Raw genomic sequence first — 26,459 nt, forward strand, 5'->3', positions numbered from 1 at the left:
ATTTCAATTTTGTAGTGATTAAGAGTAATGCTCGCTTAAATTTAAGAGGTTTGGGAGTTATAATTATTAGGACCTTGAATAAGTTCTCGCTGTTTTTTTCCCGAAATAAAAGCTTTATTTAAAATATAACATTCAAAATGAAAATTATAATATATAGATCGACTTATTTCTGTTCGAGATTAATCAAAAACAGTTTTAGCAAAATGAATGACTCGTCGAATGTTGTGTCATACCGATTATCCTAAATAAACAAAGACTTGTTGTAAAACATGCAGTTACAGAGCAATTAGAAGCAAAGAAAATTGATTTATTACATACCCTGGAAGTGGTCCTCCATTGTCCAGATCGAACACTTGATACGGATTTAGCAGTTTACGAAAGCTGGAGATCAATTGGAGACCCTGGCAACCGCCAGATTTGACGTTCACGAAGACTAGCAATGGTTGCACCCCTGACGGGACCATACTTGGCTCGATACTCGGTAGTGGCATTACTATACAATCAGAATCATCGAATACTACATCAATCATATTATGGAAATGAAAAACGTAAATACAGTACACTGATTACTCATTCTTTCGCTGTTTATCTATTCATACAATTAGAGTCAAGTTTCATATAACTGGAATTTGTTACACATTACTTTGAATAAAATGGCAAGCATTCATTTTATCATCATTTCATTTTGTACAATATATTTCATCTAATTACAATTTATACATACTTTAAAGTAATTAAAGTAATAATATTACTCCAGAATATAATATAAAAGAATTATTCACGTTGTGATTGAATAGTAAGTAGCTATGACTACAGACAAATATTTATTGTCTTATCTATTAGCTAATGTATTTAAGGATTCTGTAATAATAAGATTTTTTATATGGTTAAGACACTGTAACTGTGCTTCATGTCTTTTTTAGAGCATCAAATAATTTCTGTTATCAATAGAAAGTACCACTCTTTATCTCGTTTCATTTTATTTGCGATAAGACATACTGATTTCACACCAAAGCAAAACGAGTAATTTGTATAATCGTTATGTCGTAGACTTGAGTCGAATAATAGCAGCATCGTTCTGATCATCAAATTGTCGATAAACAGGGTACTGAGTAGTATAAAAGGAGTTCCATTGTATTCAGTGTATTGTTTATGCTTTTTACAACGAGTCAGTCATTTAACTTTTTCACCTTATCTTTTCGAGTGTTGTATAAAACAATATTTCGAACGAAAGTTATTTGGCATAAAGTGAAGTGTAGACGGCAACAATTAATTTTTTGCCATATTCCTTCTTTGTCAAAATATTAAAGTCACTTGACAAAATATGAAGGTCACTTGACAAAGTATGAAACACTAACACATGTATTACTAGCATTGCTTAATCGCCTACATGGCTGTATTGATTGTAATGAATAATTTCTCGCATTAAAAATCAACTAAAAAATATTTAGATAAACACTAATTTCCGAACCGATATAGATATTTAATAGACTGACATGATTAAATGTTGCATATTATAGTTAAAAAAATTCAAGATGACCCTCTTACTTTGACAGAAAAGAGAAATATAAAAAAATTAATTGTTGCCCTGTACATCGCTTTTTATATCAAATAACTTCATTCGAAAAATGTTTTTATACAACATGTAATTCATAAGATGAAAGAGTTCACTGACTTGACCTGTATACACAGCAGAATTTTACTCTTATTTTAAACAGTTAATTTTTGTAAATTATTTGTATAAATTGAATTTTATTATTATTTGTAGGATCTACAAGATTTATAAGATTCCATTTTTGCTAATTACTATGATACTATTTGTACACTACGGATTTTATATTGTTTCGTCCCGAAGGAACAGTCGCCTGGAGTTTCTACCGATGGGGTTTATGACACGGACGCGAGGAAGGTTATTTTTGAGAACAAGACCCTTTTTACATCTGGCGACCAGAAGCATGCTAATTTAATTTCCGTCTTCCTTAATAACCATTACGTGTCATAAAGTTAAGATTTCTAAGAGAACTTCCTAATAGCATTTTTGAAGCCCACAGCTGGGACGTGCCGTAAACCGGGTTACCCGAAGGGTCACACTACTCGAGTACGCGACGGTACCGTAACCGTCGAAGGCTGACCTGGACGATTTCCCGTAGCATCTTTATCGTCATAAATTACATACATACAAACATCTTCGCACGCGACAAGAGGGTGTCACCAATCAGTACCCTTCTTACATACCGAATTCCAAGTTCTCGCGGAACCCCCAAATAGGCAGAAACGCCCCCCCCCCCCCAAACGTCCACATACGTTCGTTCAAGGTCTCCAGCAGTCGAGGAAACAACAACATAGTACGCGCAACGACTGCTCTACCATTTGAATCCGTTACCCAATATTAATTTGGCGGGTAATATATCGGCGACACCGGCATCACGCGTCCTCTAACGGTTCAATCCGGGCCTTACAACCCCGGAAGGGTGGAGATACCACTCACGCGTCGATACCGTAGTGCTCGCATCGCAATTCATATATGTTTATGACAAAAGTAATTAAGCGAAATACGAAATGGAAAAAGTTTAATTTTATACTCTTTGAGATGGTGGTTTGATATTCAACATGTTGAATGTTTCAATATCATCTGTAAACTTATTATAAAGTCAATGAAGTATAAGATATTACCTAAGAGATGTTTATCCTCATACTTTGATTCTGCCAAAGTATACAACGCTCTGACTGCTTTATTTGCATCCTCGTAGATAATGACCATGGAGCCGTATTCATAGTATATCGTGCCAATTGAGGAAAATTTGTTTTCTAAACCAATCACATGAAATCAATATTACTATTGTAAGTAATTATTATTCAACCTGCTGTTTTTTTAATACCGATTACCTCTGCCTAGTAGTTCGGTCAATATATTTTCATAAATCCTTTCCTGCTGATTCACTGGCAGGTTTCCCACGAATAAAGCCAGATTGGGTCCGTGAGGATCTTCCTTCAGCTGCAAATAAAATCGTAGCAACTCCATCTGCCTGATTGAATCTTTGCCCAGTTGCTTCACGATCTGCCATGGTTTTTCCTCTCGGGACAGAACTCTCTCAGTAACTAGACAAAAGCATACATATGTACATCGTTATGCATCATTCGCAACAACAATTAATTTATTAAAAATAATGCGGTAATTATTCGGTCCTTAACATCGATTTTAATGCCCTTGAAATATGTTGTCAAGATCATCATTCTGAACAACTTTTTCCCATATATATCACCGTCGGACACCTTTAGTTTCCGAAATACTCATGAAAATACATTTCAAATTTAATATACAATATTTTCTGTTCGCAACATGAATGTTATTGATCTACCGTATCTTACAGTTCACATTACAATTTTAGTACCGCTTACATACGGAGTTGGTTGGCGTTCTGTAGCCGAGGGGATAGAGGGGGCCGAACCGACTATACATACCAAAATCCATACCGAGTGCAGAACATTCCAAGCGTAATTTATGACACAATAGTTGCGTTATCAACTAATTTTAATGTAATCTTATATGTGAAATCAACCGAAGAATAAGAACCCTAAAACAATGTACAACGATTGATACATGCGACAAATGCCAATGTTTTTGTATTACTTTATCATGAAGCTTAATTGCTACTAATTTAAAAATAATTTATACTAATTTAAGATAAGTCTTTTTGTTTATAAATAACTTGAAACATATAATATAAAGTACAAAAATAATGTAAATAGAAAAAGTGAATATTTTTTTCATTATGCTTCTTTCATTTTAATCAGTATTGAAAGGGTTAATCTAATTACATATATTTCATGTGTAAAAATCTTATTCTGTCCGAAAATAAGATTTCCATAAAGATCGGATTAAATTTAATTGTTCAGGTATTTAAAAAGTAATTAAATGTTTATAACGACAGAAATTAAAGCTTACCACCGCGGTCTAGAAGAATTTCGCTACATCTGTAATCTTCGGAATTGAAATTTTCTAGACCGAATTTCTGGAGCGCTTCTTCGATTAAGTTCGCAACCGTGGTATTTTCAGTGACAGGTACTATGCAGAATGAGTCCGACACCTGCAACTTGCCTGGATAGACGCGTACTTCGCCAGCTTCGCTATCTCTATAATTGCAAAATTAAGGTGTGTCTCTGGCACGTAGACGACGAAGAATCACAAAGAAAATATTTGTAGAGGTCCGTGGCAGCTGATATACTTACTTAAATCGTAAGAAGACGGCCGGACGTTTGCCTTCTTTGCGATTCAAGTTTAGGACTGGCGTGGGCTCGCATAATTCTGTTTCTTCCGAGGCATACAGGTCGGTGAGGTAAAAGTTGTCTATAGAAATGAATAACAACATTATATGAATATGCAAATCAGATAAGTGTAATTTATAACAGACCTGCTGTTCAAATGTTACATGTTTTATTATTAATTCAAGTAAAGATACTATGCGCATGATAACGAATTGTTTTCGTACATTTATTAATATTTACTTCTTATACATTGTATTTTCAGAATTATTTTATTATAGTCTAACTGTAAAACTATAAATAATAAAAATATTTTATATAATGAAAGCTAGTAAGTTCTTATTTTCAAAATTTATTTCTTGATGCAAATAAAAATATTCTGATGTATGGAATAATTTGATATATTTTTTATATATTAATGTGATGATATTAGATATAGGATGCTTTAGGTATGGATATAGGTTTCTGGATGTATTTTAAAAACAAATTCAAATAGACAAAGAGAAAATTACAATCACGAGTATTTATGATAATTATTATTACAAAGTATAAATGATCAAGTAAATCTTTATAAGATGTTAAATCGAATTATAAACGATGCAAGAAATAGAAAATTTTGCAAATTTACTATCAGAAAATACAAATTATAAATAATGAACTGGACAATTTTCAAATATTTTTTGACTTTAATTTAAAGGTTTTCAGATAATATTCGCCATTTAAATAAAAGTGATCAAACAAATACTAGTGACGATAATTTTGCGCCCTTCCAGGACCTCTGCACATATTTCCGTGAGCGTATTTCTTTCATGAACGGTTTTTTAATTGTTTTGAATGAAACTGAGGTTAGATTCGACAATGCAGTCTAATACAAGATACAAAAACACGTACTAAAACCTGAACCTACCATATTAAAAATATAAAAATATGCATCATTAGTAATTTTGTAGCATTTTTAGTACTAAATGAAACCTTCTTACAACATAATATGCCTTTTTAATATCGTAAACCACGTTAATAATTAATTTATACGAAAATCTTTGGTAAGCGTTTCTTACGATTTTTGATAAGACATACTACTTAAATTTCTCAAAATTGATGCAGCATCAACTGAAAAATGTTTATTACATTTTAACGTATGAAAAATATAATATCCCTCCATGAATCTTACAAGCGAATAAGTAAACATAACTGAAAAAATAAATCGTCAATTGGCATACAACACTTTCCTTTTTCTATACATTTTTAATCCGGGGGTAGGAAAATTGGGACAGTCCCGATAATAGGGATATCTACCCTGTACCAATTGTTTTCAGGTTTAGTGAAACGTTTTTTTAACCTTGCGGTATCGGTGGTTGAGTGTTTACGCGCAGCTCCACGTTCGGGTCCACGACATTTGCTACGTTTGTTTCTATATCTGTGTCGTGGCTCTAACTTAACCTCTTAGGCACGGCGGAACTTTACGCGGGCTGTTTCTCGGTACGGCAGAGTCCAACGCGAATTACGTGTAAATGATACGTCACTGCAATGTGTGACAAATAATGCTGTTCTTTACACGAATACATTGGAATGAAGTGTTTGATGATTAAATTATAATTTTTCTTAAACATATGATACACACATTTTAACTTCAACAATTTATCAGATAGTATCTGCGAAAATCACTATAGTGATGCGCCGTACCGAAAGATGGTATTCGCGAAAGCCACTATAGTGGTGCTCAAGAGGTTAAACAAACGACAAACGGCATCATGTGTCAAACGATCAAGGGAGGTCTTAAGCTTTAGGTCCGAAAACAATCTGAACGTAGTACGGCGAGGATTAAGTATGTATTTCGTAAAAAGGGTGACAACCTCTTTGTTTTCATATTGTGACATATAGACATAGATTTAACCTAGACCTGAATTCATGATAATAAGTCGCTTTTTACACATTTCCGCAAGCGTTTTGTTATTCCAGGTCATCAGAATTCGACCGAAATATTTCCAAATTTTTTCTTTCAGTATTATATCGGTGGGATGCGATTTAACACTAAATTATCTAGCCCTAAAAGTAAATGATTTGTACTGTTTCATGTTATCATCAAGGTTAAATTTAATTTAACTTTTCACCATTTTTATTGTATCTTATGCTTGGATTAAATGATTCATCCAATTATTTCCAATGAACGTAATTTTACAATTTTAACAACTGTAAAAGAAGATATGTGAAACCGGTCAGTTTAACCTGCACGGTAGGTTTGTTATAAAAGAGGCTTGTTAACTCCCAATCACAATTACAATGATTAGTAATTTGTCGATTCTAATCATTTCTTCGAAGAAAAAGAAACCTTACATTTATTATGAAGCTACACTTTCCCGAATGCGTAGATATTGATGGCTGGAGAGTGAAATTTTAATGAGACGTTCTAAAGAACGGAATAATATTCATATTTTACAGATCATTACTAGAAATCTTGATTAGGAGTCAGACAGATTAAAGTATGACATCCGCATAAGCTGCGTAAGAAATGATTACAACAGTAAAAAATTGGATTAGTGATTGATGGAGGAAAGCGTTTTTTAGTCTCCTGTGCTGCATCGCATTGAAAATAAGAACCCGTCTATTGATTATCGGATTATCGGGACGTGAAAAAAAAGTTCAAAGTTGAGCGATGTAATCGGTGAAACATTGACCTGGGCATAGTGGAAGAATGAAGATAAGTGTAGAAATAAATTATAAGGAAGAAAAGATGGTGTACATACTGGGATCTTTCGTAATATGAAATGCATGTAGCGCTGCCGTTAGGACTTGTTCCGTGGTGGCCTGCCGGGGCACGGAGATCACGCGAAATATCCGTCGAGTAAGAGAATTGTTGCCGTCGTAGACCTTGATCATCTCTGCAGAAATCGATGGAATCTCTCGGTAAAAGGTCGACCGTAAAGGGTTGGCCGCATAAAACGTATTGAAATACCTTCGTCACCTCTATCTTTGTCTTCTTTCTCTTTTGGCGAACGAGGATCGCGGGTGTGCTGCACACCGCTCGGCCCCGGGTCCCCATTGTCCCGACACCTCGCGTCCACGCTGCTGAACTCTTCTGATATGCTTCGCGCTGGAAAAACATACAGAACATCGAATTTTCTACCAACGATCGTCCTTCGATTCCTGACTCGCGGATCATCCTAAGTTCAGAAACAACACACCAGAAAAATAAACAACTTGGGAATATTAACGTTGAATCGTCTTGATTTCTCAACTAACGTTATCAAAACAAAAAAGAAAAAAAATCAAAGAAAACGATGCAATTGTATTAATACGCTTGGCAATCATTACTCAGATAACATTAATGGTGTACGAGATGGAAGCATCTATGTATAAAATAGCTAAGAGATACTTTCCAGTCAAGTTCTTTACAGGAAACCTGAACACACTGTAGCCCGACCAACGAGTCGATAGAGCCGAGTCAGTGAATGTAAACAGAACAGCTTGCGTTATGTTCACGTGAACGGAGCCAGCGGTCGAAGCTATTGGCTGCCGAGTGCCGAGCTCAGGGCCAACTTTTGCCGGTCCTTTGTCAAGGGCCCTTGCTCGCAAAGCTTGCCGAAAAGCTTAACATATTAGAAGTTGGTATTGCATTGTGAGCCGAGCCTGCGTCGACTACGCGGAACTTGTGTGCGTTTAGAGACTCGTTTCGCTGAACGGGCTATAGCATAATATACTGCGGATCAAATGTGACTGGGTGAACCTTTAACCGATGATGCTATGATTACTATTGTTAAAGCGCTAACGTATTAAACGGTGGATACTCGTCGTGATTGAAACGGGCACGGTGTCGATGGAAGTTATGTGTGAGATGGTCTGAAAGATTAATGCATAATTGTGCTGATGGTGCTAGATAGCTTAACTAAGATGCCGACAAATTACAGAACTTTATTTAATATAACAATCCTGATTCAAAATATTCAAAGGCCGAAATTATCGAACTAATTCCTCTGAGATATTTAATAGTATAAGTATGTGGTTCTTATTATATGATTTTTAGTTTATCATATTCAATTTTATGAATCTCTGACATTTTAGTCAGAAGATTCCAACATGACTTAATAAATGTCATATTGTTTGATGAATTGCAAACAATGGAATTCCACATAAATCGTTAATATACTTATACTTTATAAAACATTATTTGATGAACACTGATACAACGTATGCATGCATTAGCTACTTCGATTGATCCCCAGCAAGTTCGTCTTATGCACCAAACGTTTCAGACATTTCATAAAATGCAATATGTGCGATAATAATACAGCATTGCTTCGAAAATCTCGATTGTCAAAATCCATGCACTTTCCGATGCTAATCCTATGCCAATCAGGTGCAGCTACATGATTATGTGTTCATGAATCATGGTCTTATTTTCTTTTACAAAAATTCTCATCAGTACGATGGCGTATCACAGATTAAATGGTTCGGAGTTCAAAGACTGATTTTATGAATTTCTTAACCTTTTATCTTTTATCACTTTTTATTTGTATTGTTAGTATTTATGAACAAATTTTGTAACTAGTTTTGTAGAATGACATGATTTATTTTGAATAAGAGTATTTGCAGGCTAAGTGCAACTAATAAGAAAAATGTCTAATGAAATATATTTCATATTTTTATGTTTTCTTAACATATTGAATCATATGTAGCTTAAATAATTTATTACTCAACGAAAAGAATACAAATTTTGAGGCAATGAGTTTTTATTAGTGTTCTAGACATAAAAAAGAAATTTTTAGTATAAAATATAGTGTGCTGTCTCTGTGCTGATGAAAGCATTACTAATTATATTAATTGTTTTTTTATTAATATATCATTAGCTTCTTACAAATATCTCGAAAACTAATCCTAAACTATTCAATCCTAATTTATAAATGGTATCCGAAACAGTGTTTCAAAATTTTAGTTAGCATCCTATTTTCTAGATGAAACATATAATTTTTAAAACTCGATAGAATAAATGAGATTTACAATTTTGTACCAAGTTTTCTCCACTGTTTTATTCATATTTAAGCCATAAACAATCTTATTCAGAATAAATTGTGTAACTGAAAAAATAACAGTATTCTTCGGATCAACTGTTACATTGTGTGCTTCTATTCTACAACAATTTTAATAATAATTATAGCAAAGTATTATGAAGTACATTAAAATTATCATAGTTTGTGGTAGTTTAAACTTAATGTTACTCAGTAGTTGTGGCAACTCATATTAATAGGTACTGTGTACTAAATAGTTTGTTTTGATGTAAGATTCATATGCATAATATAAGGAAAATAACAAAGCATATGATTCATGAACAAGCAGACAGGATTTTGTATTTGGTATCTTTTTTTTCGTTTTCCTTTTGCTATAAAGAAGCTAAATTTTCTTTACTGTCTTTTAGAAGACTACAAATAGTATGTTTTATTAATTAGTTGTATAATGAAAGAGCAAATTAAGGAAATATGCCAAGAATTATTATAAAAATAACGTGAAAAGTACAAGATCATTAGAAAACCGTATGTAGTCATTAGAAACAAAGAAATGTAATATTGTATGTGTTGATAACAGATCTGGGCAAATTTTATTTCGAACGAAAACAATGAATACATTTGAATACGATTATAATATCAATCTATTTGAAACAATAGCAATTCCAAATAATGAATTATCTCGTTATTTTTCTTATTTCATGTATGATAAAAGAAATAATTCTCGAAATGATATGCAACAACAAGATCTTGTTTTAAGGAACCTTTTACATCAATTTGCTCCCAGCAAAACTCTCTCATTATAAAAAGATATAATCTTTCAAATAATATGTCACGCAAAGATTTTATTTTAAGAAATATCTGTATAAATTTGCACTGAGCAGAAGATTTTTTCCAAAACGTACATTTTTAAGAGATTTCTGTCTGGCAACATTTAACATTGTCATAAAATAAAACAATCGTTTTAGTGACGCAGAAAATGTAAGAATGACATTATACTTTCTTTTGTCCTGATCATTATAGTAGCGTACAATATTCACGATGAATTTCACAATTTCGTTATGTAAAATAACATTTCAAATAATGTTATTTGAAAATTGATTATTAGCGCGGATGATTATTAAACAAAATAACATATTATTCGAAATATTGTCGAAATGATATTATTTCAAATAATATCATTTCAAATGTGCTCAGGTCTGGTTGGTAACACTCGGATTCGGTTCTATGCCGTTCCAAAGTCTCGCGTATCTTGCTCACCCTCGATTTAATATACATACATACGTTATTTCCTATCGTTATCAGATGACAGGGACACGTGTCGGGACTAGAGAATTTCGACGACCCTTGAAATTCTCGATCAACCCGGATGATGTTTTTTCAAGTTTTTCGAGGCAACGCTGTGATGTTTGGGAGGTATATAATAATAATAATAATTATAATAATGATAATAATAATAAATAACAATGATAACGATAATAATGATGATAATGACAATAATATTAATAATAATAGATAGGGGAAAACGAGTATTACATGTACCGGCGCTATAACGCAATCGTGTTTTCGCATAGTTTGGCAAATACATAAATGGCAGCTCTTACCATCGGGCACGATGGGTTTGCAGAACACACATGATAGGGAGAGTTTTAGTCAGTAGTATTCTTGCGCTTCGTTTGCACTGCATAGTTGTGTGATAAGCGTCACGGTACTCGGATAGCATCCAGCGGGCTGAGTGTGACAGTACATGCACCGAAGCAACACATATAAATGCATGCTAGAACGTAAATATTAACAAAGTGACAAACATTCATAGAGACAGTCAAGAACCGTGGTGCGCGAAGTGCGGTTTTGATTTTCGTGATAATATTTTGTTTATTCCTATGCTCGCTGAAATGAAAATCCATCGTTATTACGTTCTACAAGTCCACAAGCACAGTATGAAATCAAAATAAGTAATCAAACGACGCGTTACTGTAGAACAATGACTTCGATACATTACCTATCCTTTGTTCACGATTTATCTATACCTTCTACGTAGATTTAAGGAATTGTTCATCAATTTTCCTGTCGTAATAACCGTTTTTCTCTAACAATATCTAATGGTACTTCAGGATTTCTTTTGGAATTATTATTTAAACAGAGATTTTTTAGCACACCTTTCTTTTTACAGACAGCAGATAAAGTGTGAAATAATTAAACGTCTACACATACTTGAGCCATGCGAATGATACATATAGTATTCACTCCGATTATAATAGCAACGATAAGTTAAACATTAAGCTACTGCTTGTTTACTTAATTTCATTACATACTGTGTTCTCGTTGCGATTTCATGATACATGAAACTGTCAGTTAAGATGATTGTGTACTTCAGGCTCAGAATGGCTTGGCATGGAAATTACCTGAGCTACGCCTCCTGACTATTGCTGCAGCGTCTCGCGCCCCGCGTTGTTTCCATTGATTCACAGCACTTCGGGCACGTATCGTAATAACTATGCGCGGCCATTAAGAATCGTATTAATAGATTTTGCATTTTTTTTTGTCAGTGATATCCCCTGTAGACCTATTATACTGTGTCGCTAAGCGATTCTTTATTACCGTTTACAAAGCGAATAGTTATGTCAGGTTATGTCCGTCTTTCCCGAGGATATGAATGATGTACCAAGCACATCTACAAGTCCATGAAAATCATGCTTAAACCCCTTGCACTATGATTCCCTTCGCTGTAATACGCTGTATTAATTAGCATTCATTCGTTCTTAATACTCTCTTTAATAGGACTAAACAATTCCTATCTCTTCTATTGTCTTTATTTACTTTCGTTAAGGTACTTCGATAACAGAATAATTAAATTTGGTTTCGTTATAATAGTGCAAGGGGTTAATAAGATTTTGACGATTAAATAAAAAATTGTTTCCAAATTTTTAACAATAGTACCTCATGGGTGATGTGGTAATCTATTGAGATGAACGCCAGCCTAATGCATCACGAATAGTTATTACACAGTGTGCGCCCGAGGTGCTGTGAACCGATGGTAGCAACGCGAGGAGCGAGACGTCCCGGCGGTAGTCAGGAGACGTAGCTCTCGCGATAGCAAATTTACGTGTTTCGCCATTCTGAGCCCTGAATGTGTAATTTAACATTCTGTACATTTTCGACAAGATCATAATTATTTTCGACAAAATAAAATATGCATCGTATTATAATGTGTTTCCACAAATAATCAACTTACAAGAATATCAATGGACTTTCCGATGGAATAATTGTGATTTAAGAAATTAGTTGTTTATGTATATGATCATTGCAAGAAATATTTTCTATTATCTTACTCGGTTTGTTTGACTTCTGCTTACTGATTGTTAACGTTGAATTAAAGCATGATAATGCTGCTAACGGACATTTAAATAATTATTAACATTGATGATGACGGGGGTGCACAAAATATAAACAACGATTTAAAATGTACAATCAGATCCAAAGATTACTAAGATTACGATGGTAACCACTGGGTCTGCAAAATTAAACAACCCTTACATTTTAGCTGGTTTTCGATATGTATTGTTAATTATTATAATTATTAATGTTTCTTAAAGAGATAGTCTAGCTCAATTGTTATACATTACCTATTTACTTTAAATATGTGTTATACATGCACAAAAGTTTATAACTGATTGTAGTTACTGGGGAAAGCCTTTATAATATATTCTTGTTCCTTAGTCTTCGCTAACAAAAGCATGAATTTAAAACCTTTATCGCCAAGTTTAACTATATCACCACCTTAATAAAAACAGTTAAATGACGCATTAAATTTCATTTGAATCACCATATTCATTGAAATGATATCGTTTCGTTTGAAAAATATCGCAAGGTGTTTCATTTAAGAGCAGATAAAAGAGAAAATGATGAGGTGCTTGTGTTTCCTATCTTTAAATGAAAATTTCCCCATGATAGTCGAAATCAGTTTTTACCGTAAGAGCTCCAATTGGAGTAAGGGTACCGAAACGTATTCTTCAGCACTGACTAATATGAAACTAAGGTGCAAAGGTATTGTGAAATTAGTAATAATGGAACATATTTAAGATAAATATACTATGTAAATTTTGACTAGAAACATGTCAGGATAACCGAAGCATTCTCAAAATTTTTGGCAACATGTTGGGACGATTTGGTGCATGCATAAAGAAAAATTTGATTGCATGCGATTAAAAACGTTCGTGGATATTGCTCTTGCTAATCTTGTATCATTCGTAGTATAGCAAAGATTACTAAAGAAAGTCAAAGAAACTGTCTTCTGGTACGGTTAACGAATATCCAAAATAAGCCCCATCGCGAAAAAACAATACTTTGTTATCAGTCGTCTCTCGTTTCAATTAATTGCATTGTACGATTCGGTAAGTTTTCAGTGAAATTTTCTTTCGCACAAATAGTACACGTTAAAGCTATCAGCACTTAAATTTTTCATACTCTTTCTTCGAAAAAAGAAAAAAAAACGATTGTCTGCACTTAAAATAAAAATAGTGTGCAGAAAATTTTCTGATAATTTCCACAACGAGGGAAATCCTTCTTTATGAGAAACAAGTTGTACACAACAATATTATGTACTACCTACACACGCGTGAGCCTTCTCTACACTTTATTACGAGGAAAATGAAATTGAAGTTGTTGCTTCAATCCGCACGGAAACGTGAAAAAACAGACGACAAAGCGAAAATTAGCGAGGCGAACAAAGAAAGCTAGACAGTGGATAGTAACGGTTCTCAAGCTGGGATCCCAAAAAGGCAATGCTATATTCTTATGACTCTAACAGCTATAATAAATATTTGGACTGGAGTAATTTTTGCTGCATCAAAAGCAGCACTACGTGTCTACACTTTTGTTCTTTTACGATTCAATCGATCGCGGATCAAAAATAGTTTAAACAATGGATAAAATGATAATTCGAAAAATCTAATGAAAAATTGACACTTTTTTTGCATTTCAACAATTTTATTCCTTAATTTCTACCTGGAACGATAGAAAAGTAGATTTCAATATTTTTAATACTTTGATTAGGGGAAATTTGCCAAATACTCATATTATTCACCTTAATCGACCTCGTGAATTAATTTATGATTATGTGCAACATTTAGCGATTCGTGTCTATAATCTGTATTTTCGATAATACAACTGTTTTTTTTTACAACAATGTGGTGACTTTGTGCTTTCTAAACTGAATTGAAAAAGCCAGGTAGGATTAAAGTAATTCTTACCAACTAGTTAATAAGCAATAATATTTTTAAAGTAGCAGAAATCATATTTTCTTGTATATTGATTAAATATTATCTTATAGCCCTTGTGCAATATGAAGGCACCTTTTCATTTATATTTCTGCTCTTACTAGCTACCCACTACTGCAGCTATCGGTCGCTAATAACTGAAAACCGTGATGAAGATCACCGTTGACCAATAGCGACCGATAACGTGACACTAGAGCAGAGGAATCTAAACACAAAGTTGCTTTCTTGTCGCGCAAGGACTATACTTGGGTATTCTTTGTATAATACATTTTTTCTTTCATTCCAGGGTTCTATGGTGTCGTAATACGGTTTCTCAAAATAATTCAGAGGAAAAAGTCGTAATTGAATTTTCACTATTAAAGAGTGTTTCAGAATGAAGAAAATATCTAAACGATAGTTTAAAACTCATCGTAAACCGAATATTTTCAAAGATCATTTCGTAAACAGTGATAACATTAGTTAATTTGAAATAATTGTTTACTTTCGTATCAATAGAAATACTCTTTGAAAAATCAATTCAATTTTCTGTATACAATGAAATACGGTTTTCAATTATAAAATTTTTAGCATGAACATGAAAAGGTTATTTAAAATGAATACATTTTTTTTATGAATCGAAGGTTTTTTTGTCGATATTGGCAACTTTCCCCTGTAGTATTAGTTTCCCCGACTGCTTTTCAATTTTCAGCTCGGACTGTTTTATTAAAATTGTCAGCTGCGAGACAAGGAGATGCAGAAGAATATATATAGAAATAGAGATAGAGATAAAAATAGAGAGAGAGAAAGAGAGAGGGGGAGAGAGAGATAGAGAGAGAGAGAGTGATAGAGTTAGAGAGAAACAGAGATGGAGTGATAGAAGGGAAGAGGTGGGATGAAGAGCAAAGTAAGACGAGAAGAAAAAAAGCACAATGTGCAGAGTACAGGTGGTACAATAGTCACTACGGGCAAAGGTATGTTCGTACCGTTCGAATCGCGCTAACATCTCAACATCGATTATGCTCACACAGAGACGAATATCAGATGATGGTAATATTCTAGATACCTTGAACATAAGGAGGGGAAGCATGACAATTTCCACGGCAGCTACGTGGCAAAACTAGTGAAAGGCGCCTCAAAGCTTCGGCTAGGCGGCCTGCAGCCCCAATTTGTTCACTCTCAGCGAAATCGAATTGCTCTCCGATGTTATCTTCAAATAGAAGCAAACGGTATACCGAGCTTTTTTATTACGGTTTACCATTACAAAGTCTGATCTCTACACAATGTCCCTCTCGCTTGCTAAATTAATACAAAATGTCTCTCTCGTTGTCCGCGATTTAATCGTAAACACGCGAATGTCGCGTTTCTCGACCCTTCATCTCAAAATGTATCTGTTAGATTCAGATAAACGCGATCAGTTAGGATGATCATTTATTTGTTGCTGCCACTTCACCAAGAATACAGAGCTTCAGACGTGTCAAAAAGATTTTTACGTCACTAAATGATCATCCAGATATTTAAACTAAATATAGCACGGAATTGCTATAGGAGAAATTACACGTTCAAATATCTTCTTGATTATTTGAAGAAATTGACAAAGTTACTGATACGCTTAGACAGAACAAAATTGATACTCTGACAAAATTATTGCTTATATAGTTTGATCGCAAATTCAACGTTATTTTAGAAGTAGAAACGAAATTATTTGTAAGAAAAACCGTAACGATTCGAATAGATCTAAGTAAAATCGTAATAAACAGAGAAATACATCTATACGAATAATACTATTCAGTATTCATACTAATATCAACACCTAGCAAATGCAAAAAGGAAAAAGTTTCATTGTTTGTTAGTTTTTTTTTTGTTTTCTCATGATAATTTATATATTGTTCAACAATTTTGCAGGTTAATTTTTATTTCGAGCTTAGCTTGTTCTTGATACTATACTTTTCATAATTTTGTCACTGTTGAGTAGTTCGAGTTCTATTTATATCTGAAGAATTAACGTTTTCCTCACGATCGAATTAAATTGTTTCTCGGGATGGGGGAGGTTTCGTTAGATTGTGGAACCGACGTGCTCACAGTGAAACTGGCGCAATCAAATATTCATTGCGGTATCATGTTCCATTCTCTATTGCACTTGTGTACCTCTAGAATCGTATCACACGAGGACATGTGCGTTGCATTACGCGTACGCGATACAGCGTTTAACACGAGAAAAGGCATCGCGGTACTGTATCATCGTCTGAATGGTCTCACTGAATTATATGTACAGTCGGTGCCCACCATATGTACATCGCGATACAAGTAGTCTCGTGTGATACGGGTCTTACGCGGTGCAATCACAGAAAGTCACTACGCAAGGCAACACGTGCGCAGGAAGTTTCGCACAACAGCGTGGATTGTCTACCGCGTGAACAATAGAATTCTGTGCTACGATGGCGACGCGACGCGACGCGCTGCCTCTGCGCGATCGTAGTTCAAAATTACAATGTTCACCCCATAGAAACCCCACACGGCTGTGCGAAACTTCGCCAGCCTCCGCTCTTTACGTAGTGACTTTTCATTACTGCACTATAGTATCAGTAAGGAAGAAAACTGTTTTCTAAAAAAATACGTGTTTACACAGGGAACATGTGTTAAACATGTTACAGTGTCTCGACTAACAAACATATCAAAATGGTTATTTCAGAATTCGTGTCTGTTTAATTGATTGTGTTGCCTATAATAAACATTGTAACACTTGTGAACGAGATCATTTCGAAAGTATTTGATTACACTGAGAAAATTAAGAATGAGTTGTTATTTACACGTGGAGAAACAACGGAGAACATAGGAAACAATATCCGAAAGAATTGGCCGCACACATTGTGGGGTTTCATTGGAAAGTCGTGTGTCGTCGACAAACGTGAAATTTGCGTGCTAACAGTTAAATCGCGAACATTCGTGTGTACTAATTGCAAATTGACTAATTTTTATACGGAAACTAATTTTGTTAAAACTATTATTTTCCAAACGAACGAAGCAAACTGAACACGACACTTTCGTGTTTCGTGTTTGTTTCGGCCACGACAAACGCCGAATTAGTTTCAATCGCACGATTTGTTGCAGGTGCAATTTAAGCAGTCGCAATCGATATTCGCGGATGCAAAGAACGACTCCTTTTCTTTTGTCTTGCTATTTTTGCGTAATTGTAACTGTAAAGCAACACGAATCGATGTAATAACGAATAAATGTAAGTACGCTTATTAAATGCACATCAAGGATAGCGATTAATAACAGCGACAGCCACAAAGCTATAAACTTTACAAATGTACGCAAACTATTGTAGCCGTTTCGATTGCCATTTTGCTTGTAAATGAATCAAAGGGACATATATTTACGTGAGGAAATATATAAAACGACCGTTTGAGGAGTGTGAAGTAAACGAGATCTGTGCAGATTTAGTTTTCTACTTGTGCGACCTGATTAAATCGTTGTAGTTTATTCCAATAATTTTATCAAATTTTTATCATTTCCTGAGCAAATCAAGTGTGAAACAGATTTATAGGAAGATCATCTGCTAGCATAATCTATAGCATGCTAGTGGATAATGACTATAAAAATATAATGAAGAATATAGATTTTCAATATAGCTGTTCAAATTCAACGCTTTAGCTTACACTGTGAATAATCAAAACAGTTCTTTCCTTTGTTCCTGTAATTAATAATAACTTATTGATCGTACAATTTATATTGTGTTTCTCAAGATGAAAGTTACTAGGCTTGCGACGAGGATAAAGTTTTGTTAATTTTTTCGAAAGAATTAGATTACGTGTCTTTTAAAGTATACTGTTCGTTTCTTCTCTGAAAACCGAGAAAACATTTATTTTTTTCTATTTCTTTAGGAACCCGGGATCTTCATTTTTTGATAACACGTAACCGCTGAGAGCGCGAGAAACTGCAAGACAGAGGTATAGTGATCGCTAGAGACAAGTGCCTGCAGGGAATTAGAGAGAATATATATATACATACATGTCTATCGACAGAATACTCGGGCGATACGAGGAACACAAAAAGATTCGTGACAGATTTAAGTTCGACAGTTAAAAACATGAATGGGGAGATTTTGTTTTCACTCGGTAGATTAAACATCGTGTGCACTGAAAGAAGAGACACCTATGTACACAATGGTATAACCGAGAAGAAGATGATTGTACATGCAAAAATAGATAGAGGGACTTATTGGTGTAAAAGGTGTTTTAAATTGGCTTCGTTAGACACGCCGTATTAGATCACCACGCGCGACGATCGCGCGTGTTTCATTAATTAGCGACTACATTGTCTGACCATAGTACGCTATTTCTACTTACACGATGAAGACGCGATCGCTATTATTCCATCGATCGTGTTATATTTTTATATTCATCGGTTTACATGGAACGCATCGAATGATTATGGAAAATAAGTAATGCTAAGTTTATTCAAGAGTAGACTGCGGATTTTTATGCGAGTGGATATATTTTTACGAAGGGAGAGAACAGAAATGAGAAATGGAAAGATATTTACTTATTTTGTGTACGTATTTTTGAAATCATATTGTAAAGATATGCTACGCAGATATGTCATTTATGTTTATCGTACGTGCTTTCGAAATTCAATATTATTGAATTCTCGAATTAACTTGCTGCAAATTAATTCAAAATCACGTTACATTTAATGTGACTGATAAACCATTAACAGATTCCATTAAACAATTAAACAACATTGAAAGAAATATGAAGAGTACATTTTCAAATGTTGCAAAAATATTTATGCAACACGAATTTTGAAAGACGATTTTTAATCATTTCTATTTAATACTATTTTAAACAGAAGGACATCTTTTAATAATTTTTAATAACAATTCCTATATTTGCTATAGTCGTTGTCAAATAAATCCTATAACTTGTATAATACAAAATGTCGTTGAAAATAGTGTTAAAAATGTAGTGGCTTTTTTAAAGGGAATTTTTCATATAAAATGATATTTAACAAATCACGAAAAGTTTAGGAAGTCAGTCAAATAAAATTGCTGACAATAATTATTGCATTTTTTAAAATACTAATTGTTCATCTTACATATTTTTGTGGTATATTGTTATACTATTTAGGTATTTGCGTATTTTTTTTGCGTATCACATTCATTATATTTTTACAAATGTTACTTGGGAATGTTTTATATTTTATAGAAAAAGATATTGGATTCGACAGAGAAGAAAGATTGGCAGACTGCGATTTTTTATGCACATTTTATATGCAAAATACGTGTAAAATGTACGTAAAATAAACATAGAAAAAAATATGTAAAGTAAAAACAAAATTGATTGAAAATAGTATACTGAAATACCATGTAAAACAATATCGAATAGTTGTATATAATTTATTAACATATTACTATGTTTGCATAGTTAATTCATAATTTATATACTGAAAATGTTCTTTTAATATCTCAAGATGTGGCAAAACATTTCTACATTTTCAACTGTTTTTTTATTTGGTATGAACTTTCGATACATGAATCATTTGAAGTATTATTTAGTTTAGATAATCATTGATTTTTGTGGAATACGTATCTATAGTTTGATCTTAATTTTCGATCGAAAAATGCGTAATTTATCTGATCGAATCACTTATTGTTAACAGAATAAAAAAATTAATTTCCTAGCTAAATTGTGTGCGGTGGATTGATTTTTTGATAATTTCTTCGGAACATTTAATAGTCTGAAAATAAATAATAACTTATTTAGTTGATTTGTAAATACTAAAAATATTCATATTGTTGCAAAATATATGTATATTACGCAAGAAACGCAAAGTAAACAATATAACAATACATCTAGTTACGACATAAGTTTCTGTCTAGGACGTATAAGTGGTGTATCTATTTCTCTAGGAAAACATGCATTTGCATAAACATTCGCAGTCTACGAATTAGTACACTTAATTTTTACAGTTATTCGATCTATGTAGAACAACATAGTCCGTAACCACTAAGCAGGTAAGTCAATTGATACCTGATTGTTTTATAAACTTTCATGTCTTACAATTTTGAAATCTTAATCAAATCAACATAAGATAATAAAAACATACTTGAATCCAAATCGAGATGTGTTATCCCAATTTCCTACAAACTATTTACCCTTCATTAATTTGGACACATATACATTTATTATAATATGTAAAATACGAGAAAAAAATATTTACAAAATTAAAATTGTATAAATTAGTTTCCTCAAAAAGATTTATCTGCGATTAATTTAAACACGTGTGCACGTATTACAACAGATAGTACATAAAAACAATGACTTAATTCAACATTAAAGATTAATTTTAACTCCCTAATGCTTCCCACTTATTTGAATAAATACATATGCGATTATCATCCGCTTCTCGGTTGCCCTACTACTTTTGTAGCACGTTGTATATTACAAAGTCGAGTGGCATTATTATACATATGTGTACGAAAGGAACGAATACCAAAGATCATGCAAAAGGTTTTGAGCCTAAAAAAATCATTGATATTTAGATTGTTCTCCTGGCGACGTTGGTGTGCAGATAATGGAAATTATCTTGTGTCCGCTCCGTTCCCCCATTTATATCTTCGTGATACAAGATAATCGGCATTATCGCGCGGTGCAACACATCCACGGAAAATTTTTCTCCATTCGTAGTGTTCAGAACATGATTCGTACCTTCGTTTCTTACTTTTTTCTTTTCTTTTCAAGTGCGTGTGCTATAGTGTGCGCGCAAACTATCCACTCAGAAATTCCGAAAAAAATGAAGAAGGAAAAGTCCTATTTGAACAGATGAGGAGAAACATGTAGAACGTGTGAGATTACTCTATCTAAATCTAAAATATATATCTTGCCATGACGTGTCACTGCTATGATCTAATAGGCGTCTTTTTTTCTTGTATGCATCCAGTAGAAGGTGATTATAACATGATCGTGTTACTTCTTTTCTCTTCGGGCAGAGTGCATTTGAAAGACAATAACGCTGGTGACAAAACAACTTGAGAAACGGTGTAATTCAAAGTACATATGTATTCGGTACGCAAGTGAGATTTGACCGTTCGTGAAATTCGGAAAAATTCAATGGAGCCATTATTTGTTATCTGAGCGTAATATGCAGATATCGTTGATGTTGAACGATCACGCATTACAAACATTTCCGCACAGGTAAACTCTTATCGATATTAATATTTAATCAAAGTCGAGTTAAGACCGATACGCAGCGACCAACTAACGAGAACATCTATTCTAATTCACTTCCGTTCCCCATAGAAACATATTTAGGAGATAGAACATGGTCTTGCTCGAATTTAGTATGAGTTCAACCTTCATTTTATTTCTTTTCTTCTTCTTAGTACACGGAAATAGATATCAAAAGTGTTTGTGTCAATATCTGTCGACATTTATCCATATGTACAACAGTGAACCGAAAAGCATTTGTACGTACAGGGTGTACCAGAAAATACGAGCATCATGTGACGGATTACTTGCAGAACACTTTGTTATTTTCTATTTTTCATACAAAGTAATGTCGTTGCGTACATGTGCTTGCGCTAAACAAAGTTCATGCGTTAAACGGAGATAATAAAATTCATCATTATTTAGAACATTTGTACGTGGAAGGAGATTTAAGGGATGTTTCTTCGTGACAGCACAATCTATCGTGCGCGAGTTACAAAAATTGTAAAATCTCTTTCGCGACCGCGTTGTTTTGTTATAAACGATGACAAATCTTTCAAAGTGAGAAGCTTCGTGAACAAAGCCTTCATTGTACCTAGGATTAATTCATGAAGGGTGAAACAATTAAATACAATTATTGTAAGACTGTAATCCTTGAAAAGTTCTGAAAACAAAACTTGTGACTCGAATATCGTACTATTTTTATTTGGAAATTTCAAAAATTCTATTAATTCTTCAATCATCTGTTTCAGATTTACCCGATACACAGCTAGTATGCAATTTTGTGTCAGGCTTTCAAAAGTTTAATTATGTCTTTTTGATTTCTTTCTCCAAGTGGTATGTGATTTTGTACTCGAGATACAAGGTGTCCCAAAATTATATTACTTCTGTGAAACGAGGGGTTTTCTTTAGTGCAAATGCACATCACAGTTTTTATATTTCTTCGCTTTCAGAAAATTATAATAGAATTGTATTTAACTGGTATAAATAAAATAGAAGTAATTTTTATAATCTTCGCATTTATTCTTATCTTCAATATTGCTAGTCTATTAATCGTATTTTCAAAAAGAACTTTTGTTGTAATCTCTCGTTAAAATGAAAAAAATTTAATGTTTCAAACATTCTAATACTTGGAATAAAAGAGTAAATAGTAACTAACCAAGATGTTTCTATTGTATCGAAAATATTTTGTTCATAGTTTAAGTATAATAAATTATACTTAATAAAATTATACTTAAACTATACATAATTTACTCTGAATATAGTATCATATATTTGGAATTTTAAATATTTTAAAAAACATGAACAATGCGAGAAAGTGTCGCAGATACAGAATATTTCTAACCAACATCTTGTAGAAATTAAAATCTCTGTCTTTATAAATTTTGGAAATCATTTTATAAATTGTTACAAATTATAAAGTTATTTAGATTATGAAGTTATATTAGAAACAGTTTTTGAAGTTACCAGAATGGACTGAAAGGACATACTTTCTAGAGCGAGATAGAACTCAATTGATGCACTTCTATCCATAATATCGAAAAATCTGATTGCCAACACAAGTTTGAAAATTTGCGATCTATACATATACGTATATTGTCATATGGCACACTAAATTAAAAATTAAATTCGAGGAACTCGAAAATATACAATAAAACCACTAATTATTGGGTCGCCCGTTGCTTGTCATTCATTTTCATGTTAGATCCCTTTGCCCACGAAAAAACAATCGTTAAATCAACCTCCACATGTTGCCAATTGATCTATGCATCTACCTAGTGCCCAATGCTCTCGGTTGCAGTTATGCCCTCGTATTTAATTGAACACCCTGCACGTAGAGTGAGCCGCCTGAGTTGTAGCGTATCGACGGGATAATTACTTTCCTCGTGTTCTTTATTATATTGTACGTATGTATCGCACTGATTCTGTGTCGGTGAACGTAGAGACGTGTATGCGACTCGGACTCCAGGTGACCCACCCCTTTTTATTTACAGTATATGTATGTACAGTACACGTTACACGAACGTAACTTCATTCCACTACTTCAGGATATATTCGGTCACGTGTCACGCATTCTCTAATCGATATTTTGGAGGTTTATTTGTAGAATAGACACTTACGGCAAGAATACTCACGCGCCAGGACTTCGTTTCGTCGTACTTGCACACCGATGATCGTCTCCATGGGAATCTCCGTACGCGGAATACTGACTGCATGCGGTGGTAGGTAGATTTGTTTCAAGTTCCCAAAGGTGCATTCTTGCGGGATATTTTTACAACAGTAAGAGTGTAACTGAAACGAGAGCCGTTGCGATAGAAGAACGGATTACCGATTCGAAGGGCTAAAAATATAATAGTACAGCATTCTCTCCCTTCCTAAGAAACTAGTTCAAGGCTCGCCACAATATCTTTGGCCATTTTTCCTCGGCCTGATGTTCCCAACTTTCTTCCAAGTTTTCAAAGCCACAATTTTCGAAATTATGAAAATGTTCGTTTAAATGTCATAAATTACATTCTGATTAGAATCACATCGAAACGTAAATTTATCATTTGCTGCGTAAGAAAATTTTTTGATTTTTTTTAAAGAAAGGTTCTCCTTTCCAATAAATAATTCACAAGAAATCCTGCAGATCAACGAAATATAAAAATTAGTAGCAGCTACTCTTAGACATTATAGCAAACAAGAAAGAGTGAAATCATTATTTGTTTCATAGACAATGACAAAATAATTAAAGTTTATTGAAATTTTTGAGCATTTTATTTTTTATTTTATTTACTAATTTACGACACCTGTCGATTTTGTGCATGTACGTAGAATGAATACACATTGGTGGAGATGATATGTGATTATAAGGAGGTCGATAATATCATTATGAGGAGAGAATACTGTAATTGGCATAATCTTACTTAAATTCGATACAGTTCAATTTTGAATGTTATGTTTTCGACGACATGATTTTAGTAAGTAAGTTGTGTTGATTCCAGTTACTCAACAAATTTTGCACAGATGTAAAATATAGAAATGTATATCCAATATCTATGTTAAAAAGGTTAAATAATTTAGAATACGTTATCTGCTGAACAATTATTATAATAATTAGTTTAATCCTGTAATTACTTTTTCATATCTTATAAATTCTGCAAATCTGAATCTGTAATGTGTCCCTGACAATCTTTTACGACAAAACATGAGTTGTTAAAGATACTGGGTTGGCAATTAAGTGATTGCGTATTTTGTTAATAGATGGTCTTAGCACATTCTTTTGTTTGATCAACGTGTTCAAAGTAATTAAGTTATATTGTTTTCTGACTGTCTGGACTTTAAACTTCAATTTAGTAAGAAAATTGTATCGATTGGTTATTTAGTTTCGTTTTTATCACTGTTTAAAATTGGATGGACAAGAAGCGCATTTTAGACATATTTTACTGTATGATTTCCAAAAAGGCAGGATTAAAGCACCTGATCTATATTGTTTTCTTGCTGTTTGGACTACCACCTTTAATTTAGTAAGAAAATTGCACCGATTAATTATTTAGTTTCGTTTTTATTACAGTTTGAAGACGGAAGGGCAAGGCGCACGTTTCAGACATATTTTGTTACATTATTTCCAAAAAAGCAAGCATCGCAAGCACGATTTTTATGTTATATACAGTATATTAAAACGAAGCCTTGAAAGAAAGGCAACGTCAAAATTGATTTGTCTAATTGACTAAACTTATATTTTTAAGCAAAAGAATTGAATTTTCCTTCTTATTTTGAATCCGCAATTACTTAGTTGCGAACCCAGTAGATAAAGAATTAACTCTCCGACGATGGAACATTTTCTCAGCTATACGTTTGTTTTACAAAATATTTTCGAAGGTATCGTTCGCAGAGCTATTATTAGTAGAACTATATTAGTCTTTCTGTCGTGTCCATGGTAGCCAAGCGATTAAGTCACACTTCAATTCGAAGGAGTAGGGGGTTAGAGTAGGGCGCACTAAAACTCCCGTACAGAGAAGTGGGGCGCATAACGCGCGTGCAACATAATTCTGGCTATCATAGTTATGTCTAGCATAACGATACTCTGTTTTATCGGCTATTTTATACATTTATTACAAAAGTGAGTAACTGGAAACACTATAATAAATTCAGCAATGTCGTTAGTTTATTTCCGATTTATTCAATTTTATTTATGAAAATAAATTTTGTTTACTCCTGTTTCTAACTCTTATCTATGATAAAATGAATTTCGATTGCTTATAACAGTTATCGGAGACGGAAATTATATTTCAGTCACTCGTAATAATTATAGATGAGAGAATTTGTATTTCGGTCACAGATTATATAGGGTGTTTCATAAGTTCATGTTAATACTTCGTCGCGCCTGTAAACGAAAATAAATAAAAAACATTTTATGAACATTACATGTGACAATATGTGTTGTACAAGACACATCTTTTACTTTGCGTTTTTGAAAATTCATTGCCAATTTAAGAAGGTTGATTTTGTATTAATATAGTTAATATTGTAGAGAAAAGGGTGTATTCGGCATAAATTATTTCAATTCCACAATATCTATTATCTCGTTTTATACGAGATTAATTAATTAACGCTTATTACCTGGTTGTACGGTATTATGAAAAACAATTTCTTTAATCGATAAATATTACGAGTTACCTGATAACTGTTACGAATAAGTAATTGAAATTTTCTAATCATATGATTTTTTAAACAATTTCTTTTACACTTCG

General features: G+C 33.3%; 1 protein-coding gene across 13 annotated transcripts in view; it reads right to left on the reverse strand.

Moving 5' to 3' along the window:
• LOC144473097 (diacylglycerol kinase theta) overlaps nucleotides 1-26,459 on the reverse strand; it is a 66,618-nt gene that overhangs the window by 18,267 nt on the left and 21,892 nt on the right. For 4 of the 13 annotated variants that reach the window (XM_078186667.1, XM_078186668.1, XM_078186669.1 and 1 more), the window contains exons 5-13: nucleotides 23,847-24,018; nucleotides 15,582-15,725; nucleotides 7,217-7,354; nucleotides 7,008-7,142; nucleotides 4,231-4,348; nucleotides 3,947-4,134; nucleotides 2,887-3,099; nucleotides 2,674-2,808; nucleotides 319-493 (exon numbers count right to left, since the gene is read on the reverse strand). In XM_078186667.1, coding sequence (XP_078042793.1) covers nucleotides 319-493; nucleotides 2,674-2,808; nucleotides 2,887-3,099; nucleotides 3,947-4,134; nucleotides 4,231-4,348; nucleotides 7,008-7,142; nucleotides 7,217-7,354; nucleotides 15,582-15,725; nucleotides 23,847-24,018 — 1,418 coding nt within the window. The remainder of the gene's footprint in view (nucleotides 1-318; nucleotides 494-2,673; nucleotides 2,809-2,886; nucleotides 3,100-3,946; nucleotides 4,135-4,230; nucleotides 4,349-7,007; nucleotides 7,143-7,216; nucleotides 7,355-15,581; nucleotides 15,726-23,846; nucleotides 24,019-26,459) is intronic. The other 9 variants (XM_078186674.1, XM_078186680.1, XM_078186679.1 and 6 more) reach the window with 5 other exon arrangements.

The sequence above is a fragment of the Augochlora pura genome, chromosome 7 (genome assembly GCF_028453695.1).
Source record: "Augochlora pura isolate Apur16 chromosome 7, APUR_v2.2.1, whole genome shotgun sequence".
Classification (NCBI taxonomy): Eukaryota; Metazoa; Arthropoda; class Insecta; order Hymenoptera; family Halictidae; genus Augochlora; species Augochlora pura.